The sequence below is a fragment of the Rhinatrema bivittatum genome, chromosome 2 (genome assembly GCF_901001135.1).
Source record: "Rhinatrema bivittatum chromosome 2, aRhiBiv1.1, whole genome shotgun sequence".
NCBI lineage: Eukaryota > Metazoa > Chordata > Amphibia > Gymnophiona > Rhinatrematidae > Rhinatrema > Rhinatrema bivittatum.
In genome coordinates, this window is record NC_042616.1 from 29,364,639 (window position 1) to 29,388,127 (window position 23,489).

The window sequence follows — 23,489 nt, forward strand, 5'->3', positions numbered from 1 at the left end:
CCAACATCCCCTGGCTTATGAGTGAGGTTCATTGTGGTCATGGCCTGGGCAAAAGAGATCGCCTTGGGTACTGGATAGCATGGAATAAGCTATGAATCAACTTGAAATCCCCACAATCTCATACTGCTTTGGAAATGTAGACAAGCGCTTTAAATTTATAAACATGATAGCAGAAAAGGACCATACAACTTATCTCTAAAATCCCTCCCACTCCCTCGGAGATCCCCTGCGGTTGTCCCCTGCATTTTTGAATTTGGGTACATTCCTATTCTCCACCACCTCCACATGGATGCTGTTCCATGCATCCACCACCCATTCTGTAAGAGATACTTCATTAGATTTCTCCTGGGTATATCCCTTTCATCCTTACCAATGACTTTTCTTCCCAGAGCTTCTTTTCCATTGAGACCGTCACCCCCAAATCCTGCTCTTGATTCATGCATAGAATTTCGCCCCCTATATCAGGCTGCTCCCTGGGGTTTTTTGCAGCTCACATGCATGACCCTGCATTTCTCAGCATTACAGTTTAACTGCCAGCCTGAAGTTTTACTAGATCCTGCCAGCCTGAAGTTTTACTAGATCCCTCCTCATGTTTCACACACCTGTGTTTCTACTTTTTTGCAAATGTTGGTATCAGCCAGAAAAAAAAAGACCAACCTTTCCAGATAATTCTGCTACAGTATTGCTTATGAAAATATGGAAAAGAATTGAGCCAATAACTGATCCCTGTGGTGCACTACTAGTGAAATCCATTAACACCGCCCTTTATTGCCTTATACTCAACCAGTTTCTAACCGAGTCACTGTGGGCCCATGTCAAGGACACTCAGCTTATTTGTACTGCAGCCAAGTCAAAGGCCTTACTTAATCTAATCTCCTGATCCAACTTTGTAGTCAACCAGTTAGAGAAATTGATCAGATTTAGGGTTTTTAAAAAATACTTTTTATTTATAGGATATAACAATACAGAAAATATAATGTAGCACGCAAACGAACAAAACAAGTTAGCAATCAGTCAATGCAGAGCCTCCATTGCGTGAAAGGCTTCCAACCAACGTTGTAAGCCCCACATTTCCTCAATAATGAGAAGGATATTTTTTCCATTATAGCAATATCTGCAACCATGGCTTTCCAGTTTTCAGTCAGGGGTGTGAACTTCCAATAATAAGCGACGGTAATAGGCCCAGCATGTAACAACTGAATTGACAAAAGTTTCTCAGATTAGGACAATACATCTCCCCATCTTCCCAACAGACCCAAAATTTCTCCACTGAACTTCTTGCAAGAAATTACGAACAATAGGACAGTCCCACCACATGCGAAAGTGGGATGCAGGCATACCACATCCTCTCCAGCAAAACGGGCCAGGTCTGCTAAATTTCGAGAAGAAAGGTTCTGTGTAATAGTCGGAACATTAGTTCTCGAAACTTATTACAATGAGATAATTTAAGGGTAGAGTTCCCATGTGTCCTTCCAATCATCATTATCTAAGTTTAGCGAAAGACCCTCATTCCACCTTTCAATAATGTTGGGATGTGTCTCACGATCACAAATGCCATCTAACAAATAAGTCTATAATCTGGAGATCAAACGTTTCAGAGATCTGGGTGAAATAAGAGAAGATTCCAGACCGCCCATCAAGTGTATTGGGCCAGAGTTCTCCCAGTGACGCTCCGCCACCTTACGCAATCGGGGAAAAAATGATAGTTTGTGTGTTTGAAAGGAAACATAAACCGCCCTTAGTCCAAGCTTCCACGTCCGGAGACAAAATACGAGGAGATAGGGTCAGATTGCCCTGAAGGCTGGAAATGGGAAAATCCCTCATACTGAAATGCCAATAATGTATTTGCTGTTCACCAGACTTTCAATGTATGAGAAATAATAGGGTTTGAGCGCCCTAGCTGTATGTGCTGAGGAGAGGTAGAAGGTAAAGTGAGAAGGGACGCTAATGTGTAACCCCTCAAATACATACCCTCAAGAGCTATCCAGCTAGGAGGGTGGGAAGATATCAACCAGTCTTTAATGCCCACTAATCTGGAAGCTGGATAATAAAGAAACCTATTTGGAGTATCCAGCTCCCCACACTTCCTAGGATACTGTAATGTCAGGAGCTTGATATGTGGCGGCCTGCGACACAATAGAAAGGAAGAAATAACTCCATGAAGGTCTTTGAAGGCCTTTTGGGGAACTTTGCAAGGGAGGTGCTGGACATGACATGAGCCAGGGAAGGGCAACCATTTTAACCAAGTAGGCTCTGCCCAAAAATGGCAATGGGCAATCAGTCCACCTACAAAGATCTGTCTGCAATTTCATAAACAATTTAGGATAATTCAGTTTATACGACGCTCAGACTCTTTGGGACCACAATCCCCAGATCTTTAATATTATCCTCTGCTATCCTGAAATTATTTTGTAGGGAGTGTCATAAATCCTAGGACCCAAATACATCAAAAGGGATATAGCATGGTTAATGGTATAACCGGTCAACTCCCTATAGTCTTTGAAAAGGCTTATCATGTTTGGGATTGATCTTTCGGGATGTGTAACATAAAATATCATCTGCATATAATGAGATTTTATGACGCGAAAGTCCTCACTATCCCGAGATTCCCTAATTTTTGTGCCAGTGGCTCAAGAGTTAAATTAAACAGAGATTTATTTATTTATGTAATTATTTATTTATTTAAGAGTTTTTCTATACCGTTTGGAACATCACCTCGGTTTACAATAATACTTAATGCAGCAACGAGCTTTACAAGAAACACATGAATGAAATATCAAAAGCAACAGGTTTAACAGGCTTAACATTACAAATTAATGAATTAACAGGAACTGCAATAAGGGTATGAGTACAGAAGTTAACAGGAACTGCATAATAGATAAGGGTACAGAAATGCACCGAGCATAAACTAGTTAATGGGAAAGCATCTAAAGGATGGGGATAAGGAGTGAACTAACAGGGGAGGGTACTACCAGAGAAATTATATTGGGGGGGGGGGGGTTAAGTGATAAGTGCCAGAGAATTGGAAATATTGAGTGATTACCATGGGGGGGGGGAGGGAGATGGAGCATGATGATCAAGAGTATGCCTGCTTGGGGTGAAAGAGGGCACCCCTGCCTGGTCCTCATAGAGATAGAAAAAGGATCTGAGAGAAACCCATTGGATAGGATTTGGGCCTTAGGTTGTTTGTATAGTGCCAATATCCAATTCACAAATTGCTCAGGAAAAACACAATGTCGCAGGACCATGAACAAATATTTCCAAGAGATCTGGTTCAGCTGCGTCTAGGGAGTGGACCGTGCCAGGAACGTTTTATTTCCCCGCTATGTGGATTATGTTAAACAATCTTCTAGTAATAGCTATAGAATTTCTACCTTTTATAAAACCGGTCTGATCAGGATGTATCAGTGTTGGCAACAAACGTTCAATCCTAAATTGCAATACCTTAGCCAAAATTTTTATATCGGAATTTATCAATGATATTGGCTTATAACAACCACAAAGTAAAGGAACCTTGCCTGGTTTAGGAATCAAAAGTGATATGAGCATCCAACAAGTTCCTGAGAGAAAAAGCACAGGTCCTCATATAATTAAAAAGTTCCTGCAAACGAAGGCCCAATTCCCTTCAAAAACTTCTATAATATCACAAAGGGAAACCATCCGGATCTGGATTCCTTCCCGTTGACAAAGACTGACTGTAAGGCTTGCTCGATCTCAAAGACCGTAATTGGCCTCTCCAAATGGGAATCTGAGACATCTGCACTGAGCTTAAAAAACATTTTATATCATTCAGTGAGAATGTTTCAGAAGCTCCATACAAATGCTGATTTTAAAAAAACAAACCCTGAAATTTCTGCATTATTTGTGTGTAGAAATGAAAAAGAGCGCCTGAGGCTCCTTGTAAGGCACTAATAACAGATGAGGAGATCTTAGGATTAATTGATTTTGTCAATAAGAAGCTAAGTTTATTAACCCTTGCGTGCGCAAATTTTATTGCATCGGCCCCAAAGTGCCTTTCCTATGGATATATCATTATTTGACATAATGCATAGAAATAAAGATCTAAAGGTGATGCCTTTTTGTTGCACTAAGTTAAAGCATTTCTTGACTAACATTACAGACCACTCCTCAGTCCAAACAGAATGAACAGGTCAGAGTAAAAGATGGGATTTGTCACCACAGGCACAAAGGTTGGAAAATGTGTTCTTTAAAGTTTGATGAGGATTTTCTGAGCTAACTGGACTGGGTCAAGGGTGGGGGTGCAGCCGGTATCTGCCCTTTTCTTCCAGCCTGTGCTCAGCAGGGTAAATAAGGAGAGAATACGAGCTGAACCTCTAAAAAAAAACCCCGTGGCACCTTGGCAGCAACAGCAGCAGCACCACCCTAATAATCTGGGCTGAGCCAATGTAGCCATTTGTATGTTCTTAAGAATAAAGTAAAAACTATTTTTCTAGGAAGAGTAAATCCTAATGTCTGAGAAAAGGGCGCTCCGTGCAAAAACGCACACGTTCCGATCTAACCATTCTCTGTGATGTCATCAGACTGCACTCAGTGCAATACTCTGCCCGCCTGATGTCATCAGTCTGCGCTCGGTTTAAACCTCTGCCCTCCTCCAGTGTGATGTCATCAGTCTGCACTCAGTGCAATACTCTGCCCGCCTCCCGCCTGATGTCATCAGTCTGCGCTCGGTTTAAACCTCTGCCCTCCTCCAATGTGATGTCATCCGTCTGTGCCCGGAAGGAGGCGGAGTTGCGCCGCAAGTTTGTAGCTGGTGCTCTCCTGCAAGATCTTCTGCTTCTCATCTTCCTCGCCTCGGCAAACACGCAGCTCTTCCCCAGTCCCAGAGAGATCCTCCGAGTCATTTCTAATCCTGAAAGCAGCAACAGCAAAGGGGAAAATGCCTGCAGGAGCTTCTGCGAAGGTAGGAGATCGCCCCCAACTCCCTGCCCTCACTAAATTGTTTTTTAATTGTTAACTTTTTTGACCTCCGACTTAATATCGCCATGATATTAAGTCGGAGAGTGCACTTTCCCGGCGCCGGCAGAAATTAACGCTTACCTTTGGGTAGGCGCTAATTTCTTAAAGTAAAATGTGCGGTTTGGCTGCACATTTTACTTACTGTATCGCGCTTAATAGCGCCCGCAACATGCATTTGCATGTTGCGGGCGCTATTAGTCTCGGGGGGGGGGTGTAAAGCTAGCGCGTCCAAATGCGGGTTAACATCTTTTACTCTGACCTGTTTATTCTGTTTGGACTGAGGAATGGTCTGTAAAGTTAGTCAAGAAATGTTTGAACTTAGTGCAACAAAAAGGCATCACCTTTAGATCTTTATTTCTATGCATTATCTCAAGGAAAGGCACTTAGGGGCGGATGCAGTAAAATTTGCGGAAAGCGGGCGCTGACTTTAAAGCGCACGCAAGGCTCCCGCAAAGGGTAATAAACTTAGCTTCTTATTGGCAAAATCAATTAATCCTAAGATCTCTTCATCTGTTATTAGTGCCTTACACGGAGCCTCAGGCGATCTTTTTCATTCCTACACGCAAATAATATGGGAATTTCAGGGTTTGTTTATTTTTTTTTTTAATCAGCATTTGTATGGAGCTTCTGAAACATTTTCACTGAATGATATAAAATGTTTTTTAAGCTCAGTGCAGATGTCTCAGATTCCCGATGAGACCAGAGCCCATTTGGAGAGACCAATTATGGTCTTTGAGGGGCCAGGTGAATGGTGATTCCTTATCGTCTCATCCTGTTGTGGCCCATTTTTTGAAGGGAGTGAAACATCTTTGGCCTCCCTTGAGGTTGCCGGTTCCTTTGTGGAGTCTTAACCTGAGGTTGGCTTTCTTGGCGAGCCCTACGTTTCGTCTATTGGAGAGACCAATTACAGTCTTTGAGATCGAGCAAGCCTTACAGTCTTTGTCAACGGGAAGGAGCCCAGATCCGGATGGTTTACCTTTGTGATATTATAGAAATTTTTGAAGGGAATTGGTCCTTCATTTGCAGGAACTTTTTAATTATATGAGGACCTGTGCTTTTTCTCTCTGGAACTTGTTGGATGCTCATATCACTTTGATTCCTAAACCAGGCAAGGTTCCTTTACATTGTGGTTCCTATAGGCCAATATCATTGTAAATTCTGGAATTTAGGATTGAATGTTTGTTGCCAACACTGATACATCCTGATGAGACAGGTTTTATAAAAGGTAGAAATTCTATAGCTATTATTAGAAGATTGTTTAACATAATCCACATAGCGGGGAAATAAAACGTTCCTGGCACGGTCCTCTCTGTAGACGCAGTTGAACCAGATCTGTTGGAAATATTTGTTCATGGTCCTGCGACATTGTTTTTCCTGAGCAATTTGTGAATTGGATATTGGCACTAAACAAACAACCTAAGGCCCAAATCCTAGCCAATGGGTTTCTCTCAGATCCTTTTTCTATCTCTATGGGGACTAGGTAGGGGTGCCATCTTTCCCCACCTCTGTTAAATTTAACTCTTGAGCCATTTGTATAAAAATGAGAGAATCTTGGGATAGTGAGGACTTTTGCATCATAAAATCTCATTATATGCAGACAATATTTTATGTTACACGTCCCGAAAGATCAATCCCAAACATGGTAAGCCTTTTCAAAGACTATGGGGAGTTGACCTGTTATACCATTAACCATGCTATATCCCTTTTGATGTATTTGGGTCCTAGGGTTTATGACACTCCCTACAAACGGGCTGACGGAGCGCCCTGTTAACCCTCTATTGGATGCGCGTTTTCGACGCACTAGCGTTACCCCCAAAAGTTAAAAAAAAAAAAAAGTAAATTAAAAAAAATATTTGAAATCGGCCTGCGGCTTGAAAACCGGACGCTCAGTTTTTGCGGCATCCGGTTTCCGAACCCGTGGCTGTCAGCGGGTGTGAAAACTGATGCCGGCAATATTGAGCGGCTATCAAACCCGCTGACAGCCGCTGCTCCTGTCCAAAAGAGGCGCTAGGGACACGTTAGTGTCCCTAGTGCCTCTTTTTAACCGACGTCCTTAATTTGAATACTGAATCGCACGCACAGGAGAGTGGCCTGTGCGCGGGCTGGGAGAGCGGGCGAATGCCCAGGCCACACTCCTCTGCACACAATTCAATATTCAAATTAGGCCCGGCGGTAAAAAGAGGCGCTAGGGACACTAGCGCGTCCTTAGTGTCTCTTTTTGGACAGGAGCGGCGGCCGTCAGCGGGTTTGACAGCCGACACTCAATTTTGCCGGCATCCGGGCTGATTTTACATTTAAAAAAAAATTTTTTTTTTACTTTTTTACTGCTTTTCTGAGCTCTTCCCCGGTGCCGGCAGAAATTAACGCCTACCTTTGGGTAAGCGCTAATTTCTTAAAGTAAAATGTGCGGCTTGGCTGCACATTTTACTTAGTGAATCGCGCGGGAATGACTAATAGAGCCATCAACGTGCATTTGCATGTTGCGGGCGCTATTAGTCTCGGGGGGGGGGGGGGGGGTGTTGGATGCGCGTTTTGGACGCGCTATTACCCCTTACTGAATAAGGGGTAAAGCTAGCGCGTCGAAAACGCTTGTCCAAGTGCCGGAGCGCACTGTACTGTATCGGCCTGTATGTTAGTGCTTTAAAAAAGGGAAAACAACATAATCCTACCCTCTCTTTACAAATGCTGCTTTCTAACGTGAGACAAAAAACTGATTCCCAGTTGCTATAGTCCTGCTCTAGGATTATGTGTTTTGTAACTGAATTTTTCCTAGCATGTAGATGACTGACTCAGGACCAGTGGGTTTATGCTCCCCTGCCAGCAGATGGAGCTGACGTCACAGTTTATATAACCCTGCAGTGACCCCAGCCTGCCAGTATTCTCTTGTCTCCAACAGATGGTGGGCGACCTTCTCCCTATGGGGATTGCTTCAGATTTTGAAAGGAGAATTAAAAAAAACACAAAAAAAAAACCCCTGCTCTCCTGCAGTGACCCCAGATGTCCCTCCCCCGTTGAGAATTCCTGAGGTGATTTTCTTGGTCCCTCAGAGGTTTGCCTTGGTCTGGTACCTGGTTCTGCTGGCAAAGACTTTGCTGATTATACAGCTCAAAGGCAGCGGGTGCAGGAACTCAAGCAAGGCGGTGACGGCAGGTGCCTTCTTCCCTCCCATCCGAAGACCATCTCTGTACTCAGCCGGTAAGGGCTGAACTCAGGTAAATTAAAAAAAAAAAGAAAAGTAAAAGGCAGAGACAGTGTAGAGGGGCTTTGCAGGACTTCCTCCTCCGGTCTCTCCATGCTCTGCGTTTCTTCTTCCCATCGTCTGTTCCCGTTCCCATGGGGTTAGGGGAACTGGGCAGCCCAGGTGGCTAAGCCCCTCTGTTAGGCTTTTTCTTGCACGCTCTTATGAGTGCTTGGCTGCCCTGCGTCGGATTTGCGTGCCCCACTCTCTCCCCCCCCCCCCCCCCACTCTCTCTCTCCCCCTCCCCACTCTCTCTCCCCCTCCCCACTCTCTCTCTTCCCCTCCCCTCCTCTCTCTCTTCCCCTCCCCTCCTCTCTCTCTCTCTCTCCTCTCTCTCCCTCCCCTCCCCACTCTCTCTGGAAGTGATACGAGAAGGATATGTGCTGAAACTTCGCAGCCTTCCTCGGGACGTGTTGATGGTGTCTCCTTGCAACTCCCCGCAGAAGAAGCAGGCAGTGGAATTTATGCTATTAAGGCTTCTCGGGCTGAGTTTCCAGTGCCTACGTCTCAAGAAAGTATGGGGTGATATTCCATTTGTTTTGTTGTGCCCAAGAAGGAGGGCTCCTTTCATCCCATTCTGTGTCTCAAAGGAGTCAACTGTCATTTGCGGGTGACCCATTTTCACATGGAAACCTTCCACTCAGTGATAATGGCCGGTCAGCCGGGGGAATTTCTGGCCTACCTTCATATGTCCATCCGATTGGAACACCAACGTTTTCTGCGTTTTGTGGTGCTGGGATGCCATTATCAGTTTTGGGTGCTGCCTTTTGGTCTAGCCACCACTCCCAGAACTTTTTCCAAGGTTATGTTGGTGCTAGTGGTGGAGTTGAGGAAAGATGGAATCCTAGTTCACCCATATTTGGATGATTGGCTAATTGAAGTCAAGTCTCTGGAAGGGGAGCCTTCTGGAGACCCGCAAGGTGACCTCCTTGTTGCAGGAGCTCAGTTGGGTAGTGAACTTGGTCAAGAGCAGTTTCAGCTATGTCAGTCGTTGGAATATCTGGGTGGCTGGTTCGACACGAAGCAGGCCAAAATTTGGATTCAGAAGTTGATGTCATAGGTGCGGCTTTTGGTGAACACTATATGCCCAACAGTCTGGTCCTATTTACAGGTACTCGGTTTAATGGCGGTAACCCTGGAAGTGGTGCCATGGGCGGGGGCACGTATGCGTCCTCTTCAGCGCTCTCTGCTGTCTTGTTGGAACCTGCAGTCTCAGGACTATACGGTCCAGCTCCACTTGCCAATGGACGTCTGCTCCCGCCTCCACTGTTAGATGCAGGAGGATCATCTGAGAAAGTGTGTGTTGTGTCAGACGGTCTCAGACGGCTTCGACCCTTGTGCCTCACCTTTTTCTCAGCTCTTCCCGCTAGCCTTGGGAAGATGGCCACTGCCGCATCTGCAAGCCACTTTCTTCAGTGTCCCCGGAACGGCTATGGCGTAGCCTCCCGCCATGTCTCTCCTAAGGGCCTCCTAAGGTATGCGTGCACGCTACCCACGTCTTTATTCCAGCTATGGCGCGAACCTTGGGGGCGTCCCCCTCGAGTGATGTCACGTCTGGTATTTAGCCTGCCCTGGTTTGCTAGCTCGTTGAGTTAGCAAGGATTGGACTCGTCCAGTCTACGCTACTCTGCCGCTTCCGTGCTGCCGCTGGAAGCTCTCTCTCTCTGCCCTTCAAGGTATTCTCTAACCTGGGTACCTGCTCCTCGGGGGCCCTTTGCTTTCTTTCAGGTGCCTTACTGAGATCAGGTACTCGCTCCTCGACGGTGGCTTACATAAATTGGCAGGGAGGAACCAAGAGCCAGCAAGTGTCGCAGGAAATAGACCCACTTATGGAGTGGGCAGAAGGACATCTCCAAATGAGCTCAATCTCTCACATTTCGGGAAAAGACAACGTAAGAGCGGACTTTCTCAGCAGGGGGAGTCTAGACCCAGGAGAATGGGTGGTGTTGATGAAGCATTTCAGCTGGTAGTGGTTTGCTGTGGCCTTCCATTTTTAGACCTGCTGGCGACTTCTCGCAATGCGAAGGTTCCTCGATTCTTTAGTCGTAGGAGGGATCTGTGGTCCCTGGGTAACAATGCTCTTGTACAAGTCTGGCCAGAAGACAAGCTGCTGTATGCTCTTCCCCTGTGGCCCCTGTTAGGCAGAATAGTTTGCAAGATTTTTTTTTTTTTTAATTTTATTTTTATTGATTTATAACATTCAAACAAATGTAATAATCCAGGAATTTCCAGAAAAAACAATTATAACTTCAATATCAACACATAATTCTCATAATCCAGCCCACATCTAGGAGGAGAAGGGGTTCCTATTGCTGGGTGTCATTTCTCTTATACAACCTATAACCTAAACAACACTTATTCCTGCTTTTTATCCTGCAAGAAGCGCTCCAAGTGTGAGGGATCTACAAAAATAAACTTATTGTTCTTATACATTATATGGCATTTGCAGGGGAACTTTAAGAAGAAACTTGCTCCTATTTCTAGGACTTGTCTCTTGAAGGAAAGAAACTGTTTTCTACGCGCTTGAGTTGCGCGAGAAACATCAGGAAATACTAATATCTTTTGCCCGCAAAATAAAAAATCCTTATTTTGAAAGTATTTTAAGAAAAATAAGTCTTATCCTTTTTTAAAAGAAAAGGAAACTAATAACGTTGCTCTAGTGTGAATATTGTCCATGGAGTCTTTCAAAAAAGTGGATACTCCTGGACTATTCAAACTATCTAACCCTCCCTCTTGAGCTGGGAGCACTCTCTTTGTAGGCAAATAGTATAACTTTGACATAACACTCCCCTCAACACAAATAGTATAACTTTGACATAACACTCCCCTCAACACAAATAGTATAACTTTGACATAAACACTCCCCTCAACACTCATTTCTTTACAGAAAAGTATGCCCCTCGGATGAACTCAGCAATCATCTAATCACGGAACTCTCACACATAGATGTCACATCACCTAATACAGCCGTAAATTCCTGGTCCAACATAACAGAATCTGTGGCAAACAAACTGTGTCCATGGATAACAAAAAAAGTCAAACAAGGTGCATCAAAAAGGCAGCCATGGTTTTCTAACGAACTCAAAAGCCTTAAACTTAACCTACGTCAAAAAGAAAGTAAATGGCGGAAAGCTCCTTCCCCCACTACACTTTCTACATACAAACTCGCCCTCCATTCATACAAGAGCTCCACTCTAAAAACAAAAAGGGACTTCTACGCTCAAAAGATTCATAACATTATATTCGACTCTAAAGCGCTATTCACATTTGTCTCCAATCTAACTCATGAAAAACCCTTCTGACATACCACCTAACCAAGCTCAAACAAAAGCTGATGAGCTGGCACTCTTCTTCAGTAAGAAAAATCACGAACCTGCTATCACAATTAAAGCCCAATACAGGCTCACCAGCTAGCAATTACGTACTCCATAATAAAGACATCTCCCTCCAATCTCTTGAACTCACCACTTCCTCAGAGATCCAAACACTTCTTAAAAAATGAAACCCTCATCGCATCCATTAGACCAGATCCCATCTAAATTACTACTGCTAATCCCGGACACCATAACCAAAACCCTAGCAGACATCATAAACTGCTCATTCACCCAGGGTTTCTATCCAGACAACCTCAAACTAGCATCCATCAAACCGCTCCTTAAGAAGCCTAACTTGGACCCCAATGATCCCAACAACTTCCGTCCAATCTCAAATCTGCCTTTCATTGCCAAGGTGATGGAGAAACTAGTCAACACACAACTATCGGACTACATAGAGGAACACGGAATTCTATTCCCTACTCAATTTGGTTTCAGAAAGGCATCAAGCACCGAATCCCTTCTCATTTCACTGACTGACTACATTATATTGGGCCTAGACAAAGGACAGGCCTTCCTTCTGATTTTATTGGACCTATCTGCAGCGTTCGATACTGTCAACCACGCCATATTACTAAAACAACTGGCGAACATCGGTATTGCAGGATCAGCACTAACATGGTTCAAGACATTCTTAGAAAACAGAGGTTTCAAGGTTAAAATTCACAACAAAGAATCCCCCAGATACCCATCTTCGCAAGGAGTTCCTCAGGGTTCCTCCCTCTCACCGACACTTTTCAACTTATACCTTCTCCCGCTTTGCCAATTGCTAAACAAATTGAACCTTAAACACTTCATATTTGCCGACGATGTCCAGATTGTGATCCCCATTAAAGAATCCATCACTAAAAGCTCTAGAACTTTGGGAAAATTGTTCTCATGAAATCAACGATCTCTTATCCAGCTTAAATTTAATTCTAAACCAAACAAAAAGCGAATTCATTCTAATCTCTCCAGACAATTGCAAAATCACTACAAACCCTCCAGCCAACTTGCAAACCTCAAAAGTAAGAGATTTAGGAGTTTCCATAGAGAACTGGTTAAATTTAAAATCATTTATCAACCAAACAACCAAAGACTGCTTCCACAAACTGCACGTATTAAAAAGAATAAAACCCCTATTTCACTTCCATGACTATAGAACAGTGCTCCAAGCAATAATATTTGCAAAAATTGATTACTGCAACTCGATTCTTCTAGGCCTCCCATCAGCACATACTAAACCTCTCCAATTGATACAGAACACGGCAGCAAGAATACTAACAAACAAAAGGAGAAGAGATCACATTACACCAGTCCTCAAAGACCTTCACTGGTTACCAATCCATTATAGAATAATTCATAAGTCCCTCACCACAATCTACAAGAATATCCATGGACTGGCTCCACTCCATCTACAAATAGCTCTCAAAAAACACTCCTCCAACAGACCCATCAGAGAAGCTTATAGAGAATATCTACAGGTACCACACAACAATACCACCCAACATATAACATTGAGAGATCGGGCCTTCTCCACAGCAGGTCCCCCACTATGGAACTCAATCCCCTTAGAATTAAGACAGGAACCATGTCTCCTAACCTTCAGAAAGAGACTGAAACATGGCTGTTCATGAAAGCATTTCCAGACCCTAAGGATTCACTTCCATCAATTGCAGCAAAATCAAATACAGCAATACTGAACATTTTCTATCAAATAAAATATTTATTTAAAAGAACAATTATTTAATTGAACATTCTCTTCTAACTGAATCAGACACTACAAAACCAATCACTACAATGTTTTACTTCTTGTTAAACTTGTTTATCTTTCCTTTAACTCTAATCCCAGTTAGAATTACCCCTGTTTTATTGTAACTTTCTCTTCCGTGCACTTGTTTATACTCCTGTAATGTATACTCTTATGTTTTAGTTATGTAGTTATAATGTATTGATCACCCCTTGTTTTATGTAAACCGACATGATACGTACTCCCATGAATGCCGGTATAGAAAAACACAAATAAATAAAAAATAAATAAATAACAGGAATTTTATCCATCTCAAAAGCTAATATCTCTACCACATATTTATTAAACAATTCGATAGCTGACATTAATCTTGATTGTGGAAAATTCAATAACCTTAAGTTAAATGATCTCAATTCGTTCTCAAGAACTTCAGTCTGATTATGTAACATCAAATTGTCCTTAATATATGTAGTATTAGTAGCGTGCATAAGTTTAATTTGTGGGTTTATCCCAGCCACTTCTTGTTCAAGTTTAACAGATCTAGTCTCTAAATCCTCAAATTTAGCTTTAACTTGAACTGAAAAATCATGAACTTGTATAGTTGATCTAGTTAATTTTTTATATATTTTGACTGAAAGTCTCCAAACATCTGAGTTACATTATCAGGTTCAACTTCACTTCCATCTTGCACATTTATTTCTGACTCTACTATCATAGGACATGGTATCACTTTATTTGTGGCTGGGATTCCCCCTTAAATAATATTAATCAATTGTCTAATCCCTTCTGTAGTACTCTCATTTCCCGTTGGGGTCTGAGTCACTAACAGGGGGCTTCTGACATTTACTGAGCCACTACTTTCTCCAAGTGGTTGTTGAGGAGGTTGTGTGGACCTGGGGCTTAAGGAAACTCCCAACTGGGAATTTCCTTCTAAATTGCCCCTATCCACGGACTCACCCATATGTACAATATGGTTGTCCATGGGTCCATGTATCCTCGACATAGGGATGGTAGGTTGAGGAGGGTCCAAGTCTTTGATTACGCGTCTTTCCCATAATATTAAGAAAAAGAAAAAATTTACCAGGGCGCGCCCCTTTGGCGCGCGGCTTCGGCTTGTGCGCCGTGGCTGCGCGCCGCAGGGCCCTCTCTTAAATGTTGTCCCGGGGCACCTGGTTATGACGTCACAAGGGGGGGCCGTCCTCTCGGCGCGAAACTCCCTCCTCCCTCGACCAGGGATTCAGCTGATCTCGTTCGCTTCTCTCCTCAAACGCCGCAGCGTCTGGTCCGGGGTTCCCAACAAGTAAGCTGCTCCTTCCTTCTCCTCAGCTTACTTGGGCTCAGGGCCCTCTTTTAAAATGCTGTCCCGGGGCACCTGGTTATGACGACACAAGGGGGCCGTCCTCTCGGCGCGAACCTCCCTCGGCCAGGGATTCAGCTGATCTCGTTCGCTTACTTGTTGGGAACCCCGGACCAGATGCTGCGGCGTTGAGGAGAGTTTGCAAGATTTAAGGCCACGGGAGGGGGGTGGTGCTCCTGGTGGCACCAGATTGGCACAGGCATCCATGGTATAAAGATCTGCGAAGACTCCTGGTGGGGACCTCTCTTCGTCTTCTGCTGCAAAAGACTCTGTTGCAGCAGGGACCTGCCCTTTACGAAGATCTGACTCGTTTTTTTTCCTCACGGTTTGGCCCTTGAGGGGGCTGGCGTGTTGAAGCGTGGATATTCTTCTGTGGTGATTGCCAGCTTGCTCCACGCTCGAACGTTCTCCACTTCCTTAGCCTATGTATGGGTTTAGAAATTATTTGAGGCCTGGTGTGAGGATCGAGGTTCTCTTCCTCATTCAATAAAGGTCCCGCTCCTTTTGAACTTTTGCAGGGTGGTTAAGTAAGGCTTAGCCCTTAATTCCTTGAAGGTGCAGGTTGCGGCTCTTGCCTGCTTCAGGGGCCAGGTGAATGGTGATTCCTTATCGTCTCATCCTGTTGTGGCCCATTTTTTGAAGGGAGTGAAACATCTTTGGCCTCCCTTGAGGTTGCCGGTTCCTTTGTGGAGTCTTAACCTGAGGTTGGCTTTCTTGGGCGAGCCCTACGTTTCGTCTACTGCGTAGCCATTCCTTGTGATTATTGACCTTGAAACAGTGCATCTGGTGGTGGTTTGTTCTGTACGTCGAATTTCCAAGCTGCAGGCCTCGTCTTGTTCCTTCAGGTGCTCCAGGACCAACACAGCTGTGTACTGTTCCTTCATTCTTGCCTAAAGTGGTCTCAGATTTTCACTTGAATCGGTTAAGTTTCCTTGCCATCTTTGGGTAAGGAAAGAGATGCGGAAGAATATCACCTGTTGTGTTGCTTGGATGTCAGAGACGTATCTTGCTGTATCTGGAGGTTTCTAAACTTTTCCGAAAGACGGATCGCCTGTTTGTCCTTCATGGTGGTACTAGACAAGGAGAGCCGGCCCCGAGGGCTACCATGGCTCGCTGGATTAAGGAGGCAGTCACGACTGCATTCGTGGATGCTGGGAAGCCGTTATCTAGTCAGTTTAGGGCTCATTCCACTAGGTCTCAGGCAGTGTCATGGGCGGAGGTTAGATTGTTGCTGCTACGTGATCCTCCTTACACACCTTTTCCAGGTTTTATCGCCTGGTTCTGCAAGCCTTTGCACATACGATTTTTCACTGGACCACAGGCAGCCTCCCGTCCCGATCAGGAGTAGCTTTTGTACATCCCACTGGTCCTGAGTCCATCTGTCTACAATAAGAAAACGAAATTATCAGGAACGTAGTAGTTTCTTCATATACCCCCAGGAACCATCTCTCAATCCTGCTGATCCCTAGCAGTGGGAGGTCTCCTGATGCAGAAGGTGCTGAGTGTTTCTGGTTTGTGTTTCAGGTCCCAGTATCCTTTGAGGACGTCGCTGTCCGTTTCTCCCAGGAGGAGTGGGAGGGTTTAGAAGAACGGAAGAAGGAACTTTACAAGGATGTGATGAAGGAGCATTACCAGACCCTCAGATCACTGGGTAAGGAGGGACTTACATTTTTAAGATATTCGTATCTTTAGGAGGCAAGTACAGAAGATGATGTCATTACTGAGTGAAGTTGGGTCTTCTGCTTCCTGAGTCACTGAGGCTGGGGCTGCTGCAGAGGCAGAGCTCATAGCTTTGAGAATGGGGGCACATGGAGTCATGGTCATTGCTCAGGGGTGACACCTTGTACCTGGATCCAGGACCCATAATTGCAGGGTTCTAGAAGGTGCCCTGGTGTCTGCCCCACCCCCTCCAACCCAAGACCATCACTACAGTGAACAGAATAATATTTTGGGAGGGGTATAAAATGGGGGAGGGAGGGAATTCCCAGATAGTTGGAAGTGAGGGCTCATGATGCCAGTCTGATTCTAGTTCTGATTGTACTGGAAGTACAAAGGTGCAGAGGAAAACTGGCAGATCACAATAAATAATGAAAGGGAAAGTATTTCTTAGTAATTGTAGTGAGGAGGGGATGGGGATAACTGAGGGAGGGGAGGTGGGAGAGGAGTGTAACAGGATAGAAAGGGAAAGTATTTCTTAGTAATTGTAGTGAGGAAGAGGAGGGGATGGGGATAAATGAGGGAGGGGGAGGTGGGGGAGGAGTGTAACAGGATAGAAAGGGAAAGTATTTCTTAGTAATTGTAGTGAGGAAGAGGAGGGGATGGGGATAAATGAGGGAGGGGAGGTGGGAGAGGAGTGTAACAGGATAGAAAGGGAAAGTATTTCTTAGTAATTGTAGTGAGGAAGAGGAGGGGATGGGGATAAATGAGGGAGGGGAGGTTGGGGGAGGAGTGTAACAGGATAGAAAGGGGAAAGTATTTCCTACAGGGCCGATACAGTAAGGACGCGTAAGGAAGAGTGTGCTAGTGCCGGGGCGCACCCTCGTTACCACTCGATGCAGTATTCTAATGAGACGCAAATGCAGGGCGGCGTCCAAAGCGCATCCATGAAGCAGTAGGCGTGCGCAATCCATTTTACTGTATAGAGCGGTATACAGCGCCTATACAGTATCCTGGGTGCGCTGGTACCTGTCATTTCAAAGTCATTCCACCAGGTAAGGTGGATGGTTCTTTTCTCGCGGCATGGGACGCCGTTCATGGGACCTTTCGACGTCCGGGCGCTCAAGTTCCATGAACGGCCAAAGTCGAGTCCAAGTTCTCCTCTTCTATTTTGGTTCAGTTTCTCTTTCTATTCCATGTGCTCCTCTTCCAGTTACTTCTCCCTTTCTTTTCCACCACTATGCTCTGCATGTTCTCCTCATCCTTGGCAGTCATTCTGTTCTTGATTATGGCCACAGTATCAACCACATAAGTGACATGCAATCTATTGTGGAAAGGAAACAAACCAACTTTTTTAATCCAAAAAATAAATATATTTGAAAATATAAATGTTACTATTAACAAATTGAACTATTTACAATATCAATATTTACATTTTCGTCTGGATGGGCGTTGGGCAAAAAGGGGAGGGACCATGCCATGGGGGAGGAGGAGGAGGAGCATCGTCATTGACTGGTCCTCAGGCGGTGCCCGCCCTGCAGGAGCCCGTGCCATGGCCACCAGGGACTGAGCTCCTGCGATTGTTCGCAGGAGCTCAGTCATCTCCCCACTGGCCAAGACGCAGATCGTGCAGGATCGTCACCGCCTGCACTGGCCATTCCCGCCTGGGTGCCCAGGCGGCTGGTTATCTGCGCCAGGAGGTACATCATAGCGTCCAGGCGCCCCTCAATGTTTGAGGGCCCTTCCCGGATGCTGCGCCGCCCTCCGGCCTGAAGACCTGCCGCCAGGCAGCCCAGGAGAAGCCAGGGCCGACAACGTCAACAACGATGTCCTCCTCATCTCCCATGGCGGGTGGGGCAGGAGAGAGTTGGGGCGGAACAATGGGGGGGGGGGGGGGGGGAGGGGCGCGGAATGAAAGGGTGGGGCTCTATTTCCTCCTCTGTCGATGTATCTGAAAAGAAAAAAAAATTAAAGCGTTACCGCTGTCACTCATTAAAACATCCACAACAAGAAGAGGAACTTAGCAACATTTTAAACAGGAACATAACCTCAACCATTACAGAGAGTATGACGTTTACACATGCACATTTCATCGGCCTGCCAAATGGCATAAAGTATGCCGATGCTATTAGAGGCTCACCGTGGCGTTGTTCCGGAGGAGCAAATTCATCCGTGCTGCTGCTGTCCTCCATGCTGCTCTCTAAAAACAGAAATATTTAAAATTTCACAGCTGCGCATGCAAAGATCAAGAATGGTACAAATATAAACATTCCCTGTACGTACCCCGGATCAGTCCAGGACAGCTGGGTTTTGCCTCCCCACCAGCAGATGGAGACAGACGAAGACTTTGCGGACTCTGTCCTATACCCCTGAGGTGCCACCTAGTGTCTGCCAGTATTCTTCTGTCTCCAGCGGATGGTGGAGGTGCAAAGCCTAGTGTCTCTCGGTGGGTACTAAGTTAGGGATTTGGTTTTTTGGATATTCTTAGCTTAGTGCCGCTGTTTTTTCTTCTGGTTAGGGATCTTGGTAGGGTTCCTTTAAATTTAGAAAAAAAAAAAAAAGTTTTCGGCTGCAGGCCAGCAGTGCAGTGTCTAGCCTCCCAGGGGGTTGTCAGGTCCTGGTGGGACCATCCCCCCTGGTAATAGAGGCTGCAGAGCAGAGGGTTGGGGACCCTACTTCTGCCATGGCTCGAGGTGATGGCGGGGGTCTCGGCCACTCATCCTCGCCCAGCCTGCCGTTTTCACAGATACAGGTAAAATTTACAATTTTTTCGAAATTCGTTTTTAAAACTTGTCTGGAGTTAGGGCCTCCGCCGGCCGGGTGTTCGCTCCGTTTTCGCCGCTTTTTTTGCCTTTTTTTGGCCATTTTTTCGGCCCGGGGGGGACCTGGAAATTGCGCTGGACGCCGCGGTTCTTTTTTTGGATATGCGAAAAATCGAGCCCGGGGCTTTGCCGCGTGGTGCGGCCTACTTACCGGGAAACCTCGCCGAACGCCATGGTTCTTTTTTTGGGTATTCAACAAATCGAGCCTGGGGATATGCCACGTGGTACGGCCTGCTCTGCCTGTGGCACTGCGCGCGCACGGATTTCCCGCGCTGGGGTCTGCACGGCCTGTCTCTCCGGAGGGGAGGGCTCCTCACGGGATTTACCTGGAAAGGAGCCTGGACAAGGCCCCAGTTCGCGTCGGGAGCCCCGGAGGCCTGATTTTAGGGAAAAAGACCCGGCTCCACCGGCTCCATTCCAGCTCAGTGCTGGTTCCGGAGGCTTTGCTAGCAACCTTCCGGGACCAGGAAAAGGCAGCGCTGGATGTGCTGGCTGACGGATCTTCTCCTCCTCCACTCTCCCCGAGGCCGGCTGCTCCTGGTGGGGGCATGAGGCCGATAGCTCCAACCGGGGTTTCCTCAGATGAGGAGGATCTGGAGTCGGATGGTTCTTCTTCTTCGTTCTCCTCCCACTTTGTGGACATGATGTGCAAGTTCTTCAAGGCTCGCAGATCTGGACGGAGGTCGCGATCCAAGTTGCCCGGGAGTCTTCTTCACGGAAACGGTCCAGGCAGTCGGAGGGGGAGGATGCCCCCAAGCCGAAGCGTCCTCTCCGTTCTCAGGAAAAGCTGACGGAGTCTTCTCAATCAGACTCATTGGAGGATGATCCAGCGCCCCCGATACCTGCTGGCAACGGACAGGAAGAGGATCCTGAGCTTCATCCTCAGCCGGCCAAGCCGGGGGCAGTCCAGGCGACTGACGGCGATGATCCCAAGGTGGTGCGCCTGTTTCGAAGAGATGAGCTAGGGCCGCTGATACCGGTTATTCTAGAGGAGCTCGCTATTGAAGTTCCCCCTGAGGATTCCAGGGTTGGATCTATGGACACCATCATGGTGGGTCTCCGAGGTCCGGTTCGTTCCTTTCACTGGTCGGTCACGGACTTACTGTATAAGGAATGGGACAATCCTGAGTTAGGTTTGAAGGTCGGCCGAGCGATGGAGAAATTGTACCCGCTCCCGGAGGACGCGTTGGAGCTCCTCAGGCTTCCCAAGATTGATTCCGCAGTTGCTGCGGTGACCAAAAGGACCACTATTCCGGTAACAGGGGGTACAGCCTTGAAAGACCTGCAGGATCGTAAGCTGGAGCTGCAACTTAAGAGAATTTTTGAGGTGTCGGCCCTTGGGGTCCGGGCAGCTATGTGTACCAGCTTCACCCAAAGGCTTGCCTCCGATGGGTTCAGGATTGGCAGGCTGAGTCCAACCTGTCTGGTGCGGCAGCAGAGCGAGCTAGTCGGCTGGAAGCACCTAATATGGAACCCAACATTGTGTAATTTATAGCATGGGTGCCCCGGTTTCAGATGGAAACGCTTCATTCGGTAATCGAGTCGGTGCACAAAGGGGAGTTCTTAGCTTCTCTGGACCTCTCAGAGGCGTACTTCCACATCCCCATCCATCCGCAACATCAGAGGTACCTGCGGTTTGCAGTCTTGGGGCGCCACTTTCAGTCCTGCGCCCTTCCGTTCGGTCTGGCGACGGCTCCCAGGGTCTTCACCGAGGTAATGGTGGTGGTTGCGGCCGCATTGCGACGGGAGGGGATCTTGGTCCATCCGTACCTGGACAATTGGTTAGTTCGAGCGAAGTCGGAAAGTCTCTGCAGGGACGCGGTACAACGGGTACTCCGGAAGTTGGGCTCCTTGGGATGGGTGGTCAATCCCGCGAAGAGCCATCTGACCCCCCCTCAGAACTTGGTATTCCTAGGGGCTCGTTTTGATACGGTCTTAGGGAAAGTCTTTCTGACGGAGGAAAGAGTCTGGAAGCTCATGCAACAGGTGACGGATTTCCAATCTCTTTCTCATCCTACGGCCTGGGATTATTTGCAGGTCCTGGGTTTCATGGCCTCGACCATCGATCTCGTGCCTTGGGCATTTGCACATATGCGTCCTCTTCACTCAGATTTGTTGTCCCGCTGGAAGCCTCGCTCGCAGCTTTACGACACTGTCCTTCCCCTGTCGAGGGCAGTGCGTTCCAGTCTGCAGTGGTGGCTTTCTCCGCACAACTTGCGTCAGGGGATGGACCTGGAGACTCCCTGCTGGACTGTAGTGACCACGGATGCCAGCCTCTCCGGATGGAGAGCGGTTTGTCGGAATACGTCGGTCCAGGGTCAGTGGACCAGGTAGGAGGCCTCCTGGTCGATCAATCGCTTAGAGACCAGAGCAGTTCGCTTTGCGCTTCAGGCCCTCCTACCTTTGGTGGAGGGCAAGTCGGTGAGGGTGCTCTCCGACAATGCGACGGCAGTAGCATACATCAATCGTCAGGGCGGCACCAGGAGCCGTCCGGTGGCGGCGGAGGCACAGCTTTTGCTCCGCTGGGCGGAGGCGCATCTTTACCGGATAGCGGCGTCTCACATTGCCGGGGTGGACAACGTCCAAGCGGATTTCCTCAGTCGCCACCAACTGGATCCCGGAGAGTGGGAGCTCTCCACCTTTCATCATCTGTGCGACTGGTGCCCGGAGTGGCCAAGGCGTCCGTGGTTCGCGGATCTTTTGGCTCTGGCAGTGGACGGTCCACTGAGGTTTCATCAGTCTCCCACGCTTCTGCGGCAGGGGCCCGTCTGTTTCACAGAGGCAGATCGCTTTTGTCTAGCGGCATGGCTTTTGAAAGGCGTCAGTTGAAGAGTAAGGGTTACTCTGATGCGGTGGTGGCCACGCTCTTACGTTCCCGCAAGACTTCTACGTCTATGGCATATGTCCGAGTTTGGGGAGTCTTTGAGGCCTGGTGTATCGACCACTGTGTACAGCCCGCCAGGGCGTCTATTCCAGAAGTTCTGGATTTCTTACAGGCAGGCCTAGCCAAGGGATTGGCATTCAATTCGCTGCGGGTGCAGGTGGTGGCTCTGGGCAGTTTTCGGGGCGTTAAGCACCTTCGTCCTCCGGTCCGGAGTCCTTGTCCTTCTTGGCGGTTGAACCTGGTACTCAAGGCGCTTTGTTCGGCTCCTTTTGAACCATTGCGTCGGGTGACATTGAAGGATCTGACCTTGAAGACGGTTTTTCTGGTGGCGGTTTCTTCCGCTAGACGGGTGTCCGAGCTTCAGGCCTTGTTGTGCAGGGAGCCCTTCTTGCGGATTTCCGAGGCGGGAGTCTCCCTGAGAACCGTTCCCTCTCCCGAAGGTGGTGTCCTCTTTTCATGTGAACCAGTCGGTGGAACTTCCTTCCTTTGCGGGGGTGGATTCTTCTTCTCCAGAGGCAAAGGAATGGCTGAAGTTGGATGTGAAGAGGGCTCTGTTACGCTATTTAGAGGTAACGAACTGTTTTCGCCTTTCTGACCACCTCTTCGTGCTGTGGAGTGGGCCCAAAAAAGGGCAGAAGGCATCTAAGTCAACAATTGCCCGATGGTTGAAGAAGGCGATTTCCTCTGCTTACCTGGTTCAGGGTCGTCCACTTCCTTCTGGACTTAAGGCTTATTCTACTCGTTCGCAGTCGACGTCTTCGGCGGAGTGTCAGCAGGTGTCGCCACAGGAAATTTGTAGGCGGCCACCTGGCAGTCTCCTCATACCTTTGCAAGACATTATCGGCTCGATGTCCAGGCTCCAGAGCCAGTTCCTTTGGGGCCAGTGTGCTCCGAGTGGGACTCTCTCAGTCCCACCCTGGGTAAGATAGCTTTGGTACATCCCAGCTGTCCTGGACTGATCCGGGTACGTACAGGGAAAGGAAAATTGGTTCTTACCTGCTAATTTTCGTTCCTGTAGTTCCACGGATCAGTCCAGACGCCCGCCCCGGAAGACTATGGAGAGTCCGCTCGGCTGGTAGCTGGTCATTCTCTATGCAAGTTTTATTATCTGCATTTTTGTCGTTTTTCGGGTTCAATACGGTTTATGTAGTGTTTTCATATCCACTGCTCTGTGAGAGAGGTGTTTCTATGTTTAATAGTTATGGTTTTTTGTATCTGGTTTTTCTGCTTGGGTACTGACTCATACTGGCAGACACTAGGTGGCACCTCAGGGGTATAGGACAGAGTCCGCAAAGTCTTCTTCTGTCTCCATCTGCTGGTGGGGATGCAAAACCCAGTAGTCCTGGACTGATCCGTGGTACTACAGGAACGAAAATTAGCAGGTAAGAACCAATTTTCCTTTCTTGGTGGCATTTCTTACGAAGGCCCTCAGGTATTCAGGCTCCTCCTTCC

General features: G+C 47.1%; 1 protein-coding gene across 5 annotated transcripts in view; it reads left to right on the top strand.

Annotated features, from left to right (window-relative positions):
• The first annotated feature begins 4,705 nt into the window (after positions 1-4,705).
• LOC115085872 (protein FAM200A-like) overlaps positions 4,706-23,489 on the top strand; it is a 63,077-nt gene continuing 44,293 nt past the window's right edge. For 4 of the 5 annotated variants that reach the window (XR_003854974.1, XM_029592402.1, XM_029592403.1 and 1 more), the window contains exons 1-2: positions 4,706-4,921; positions 16,200-16,326. Coding sequence is in view for 4 of the 5 variants with exons in the window: in XM_029592402.1 (XP_029448262.1) it covers positions 4,898-4,921; positions 16,200-16,326 (151 nt within the window). In the remaining variant the exon portion in view is untranslated. The remainder of the gene's footprint in view (positions 4,922-16,199; positions 16,327-23,489) is intronic. The other variant, XM_029592404.1, reaches the window with a different exon arrangement.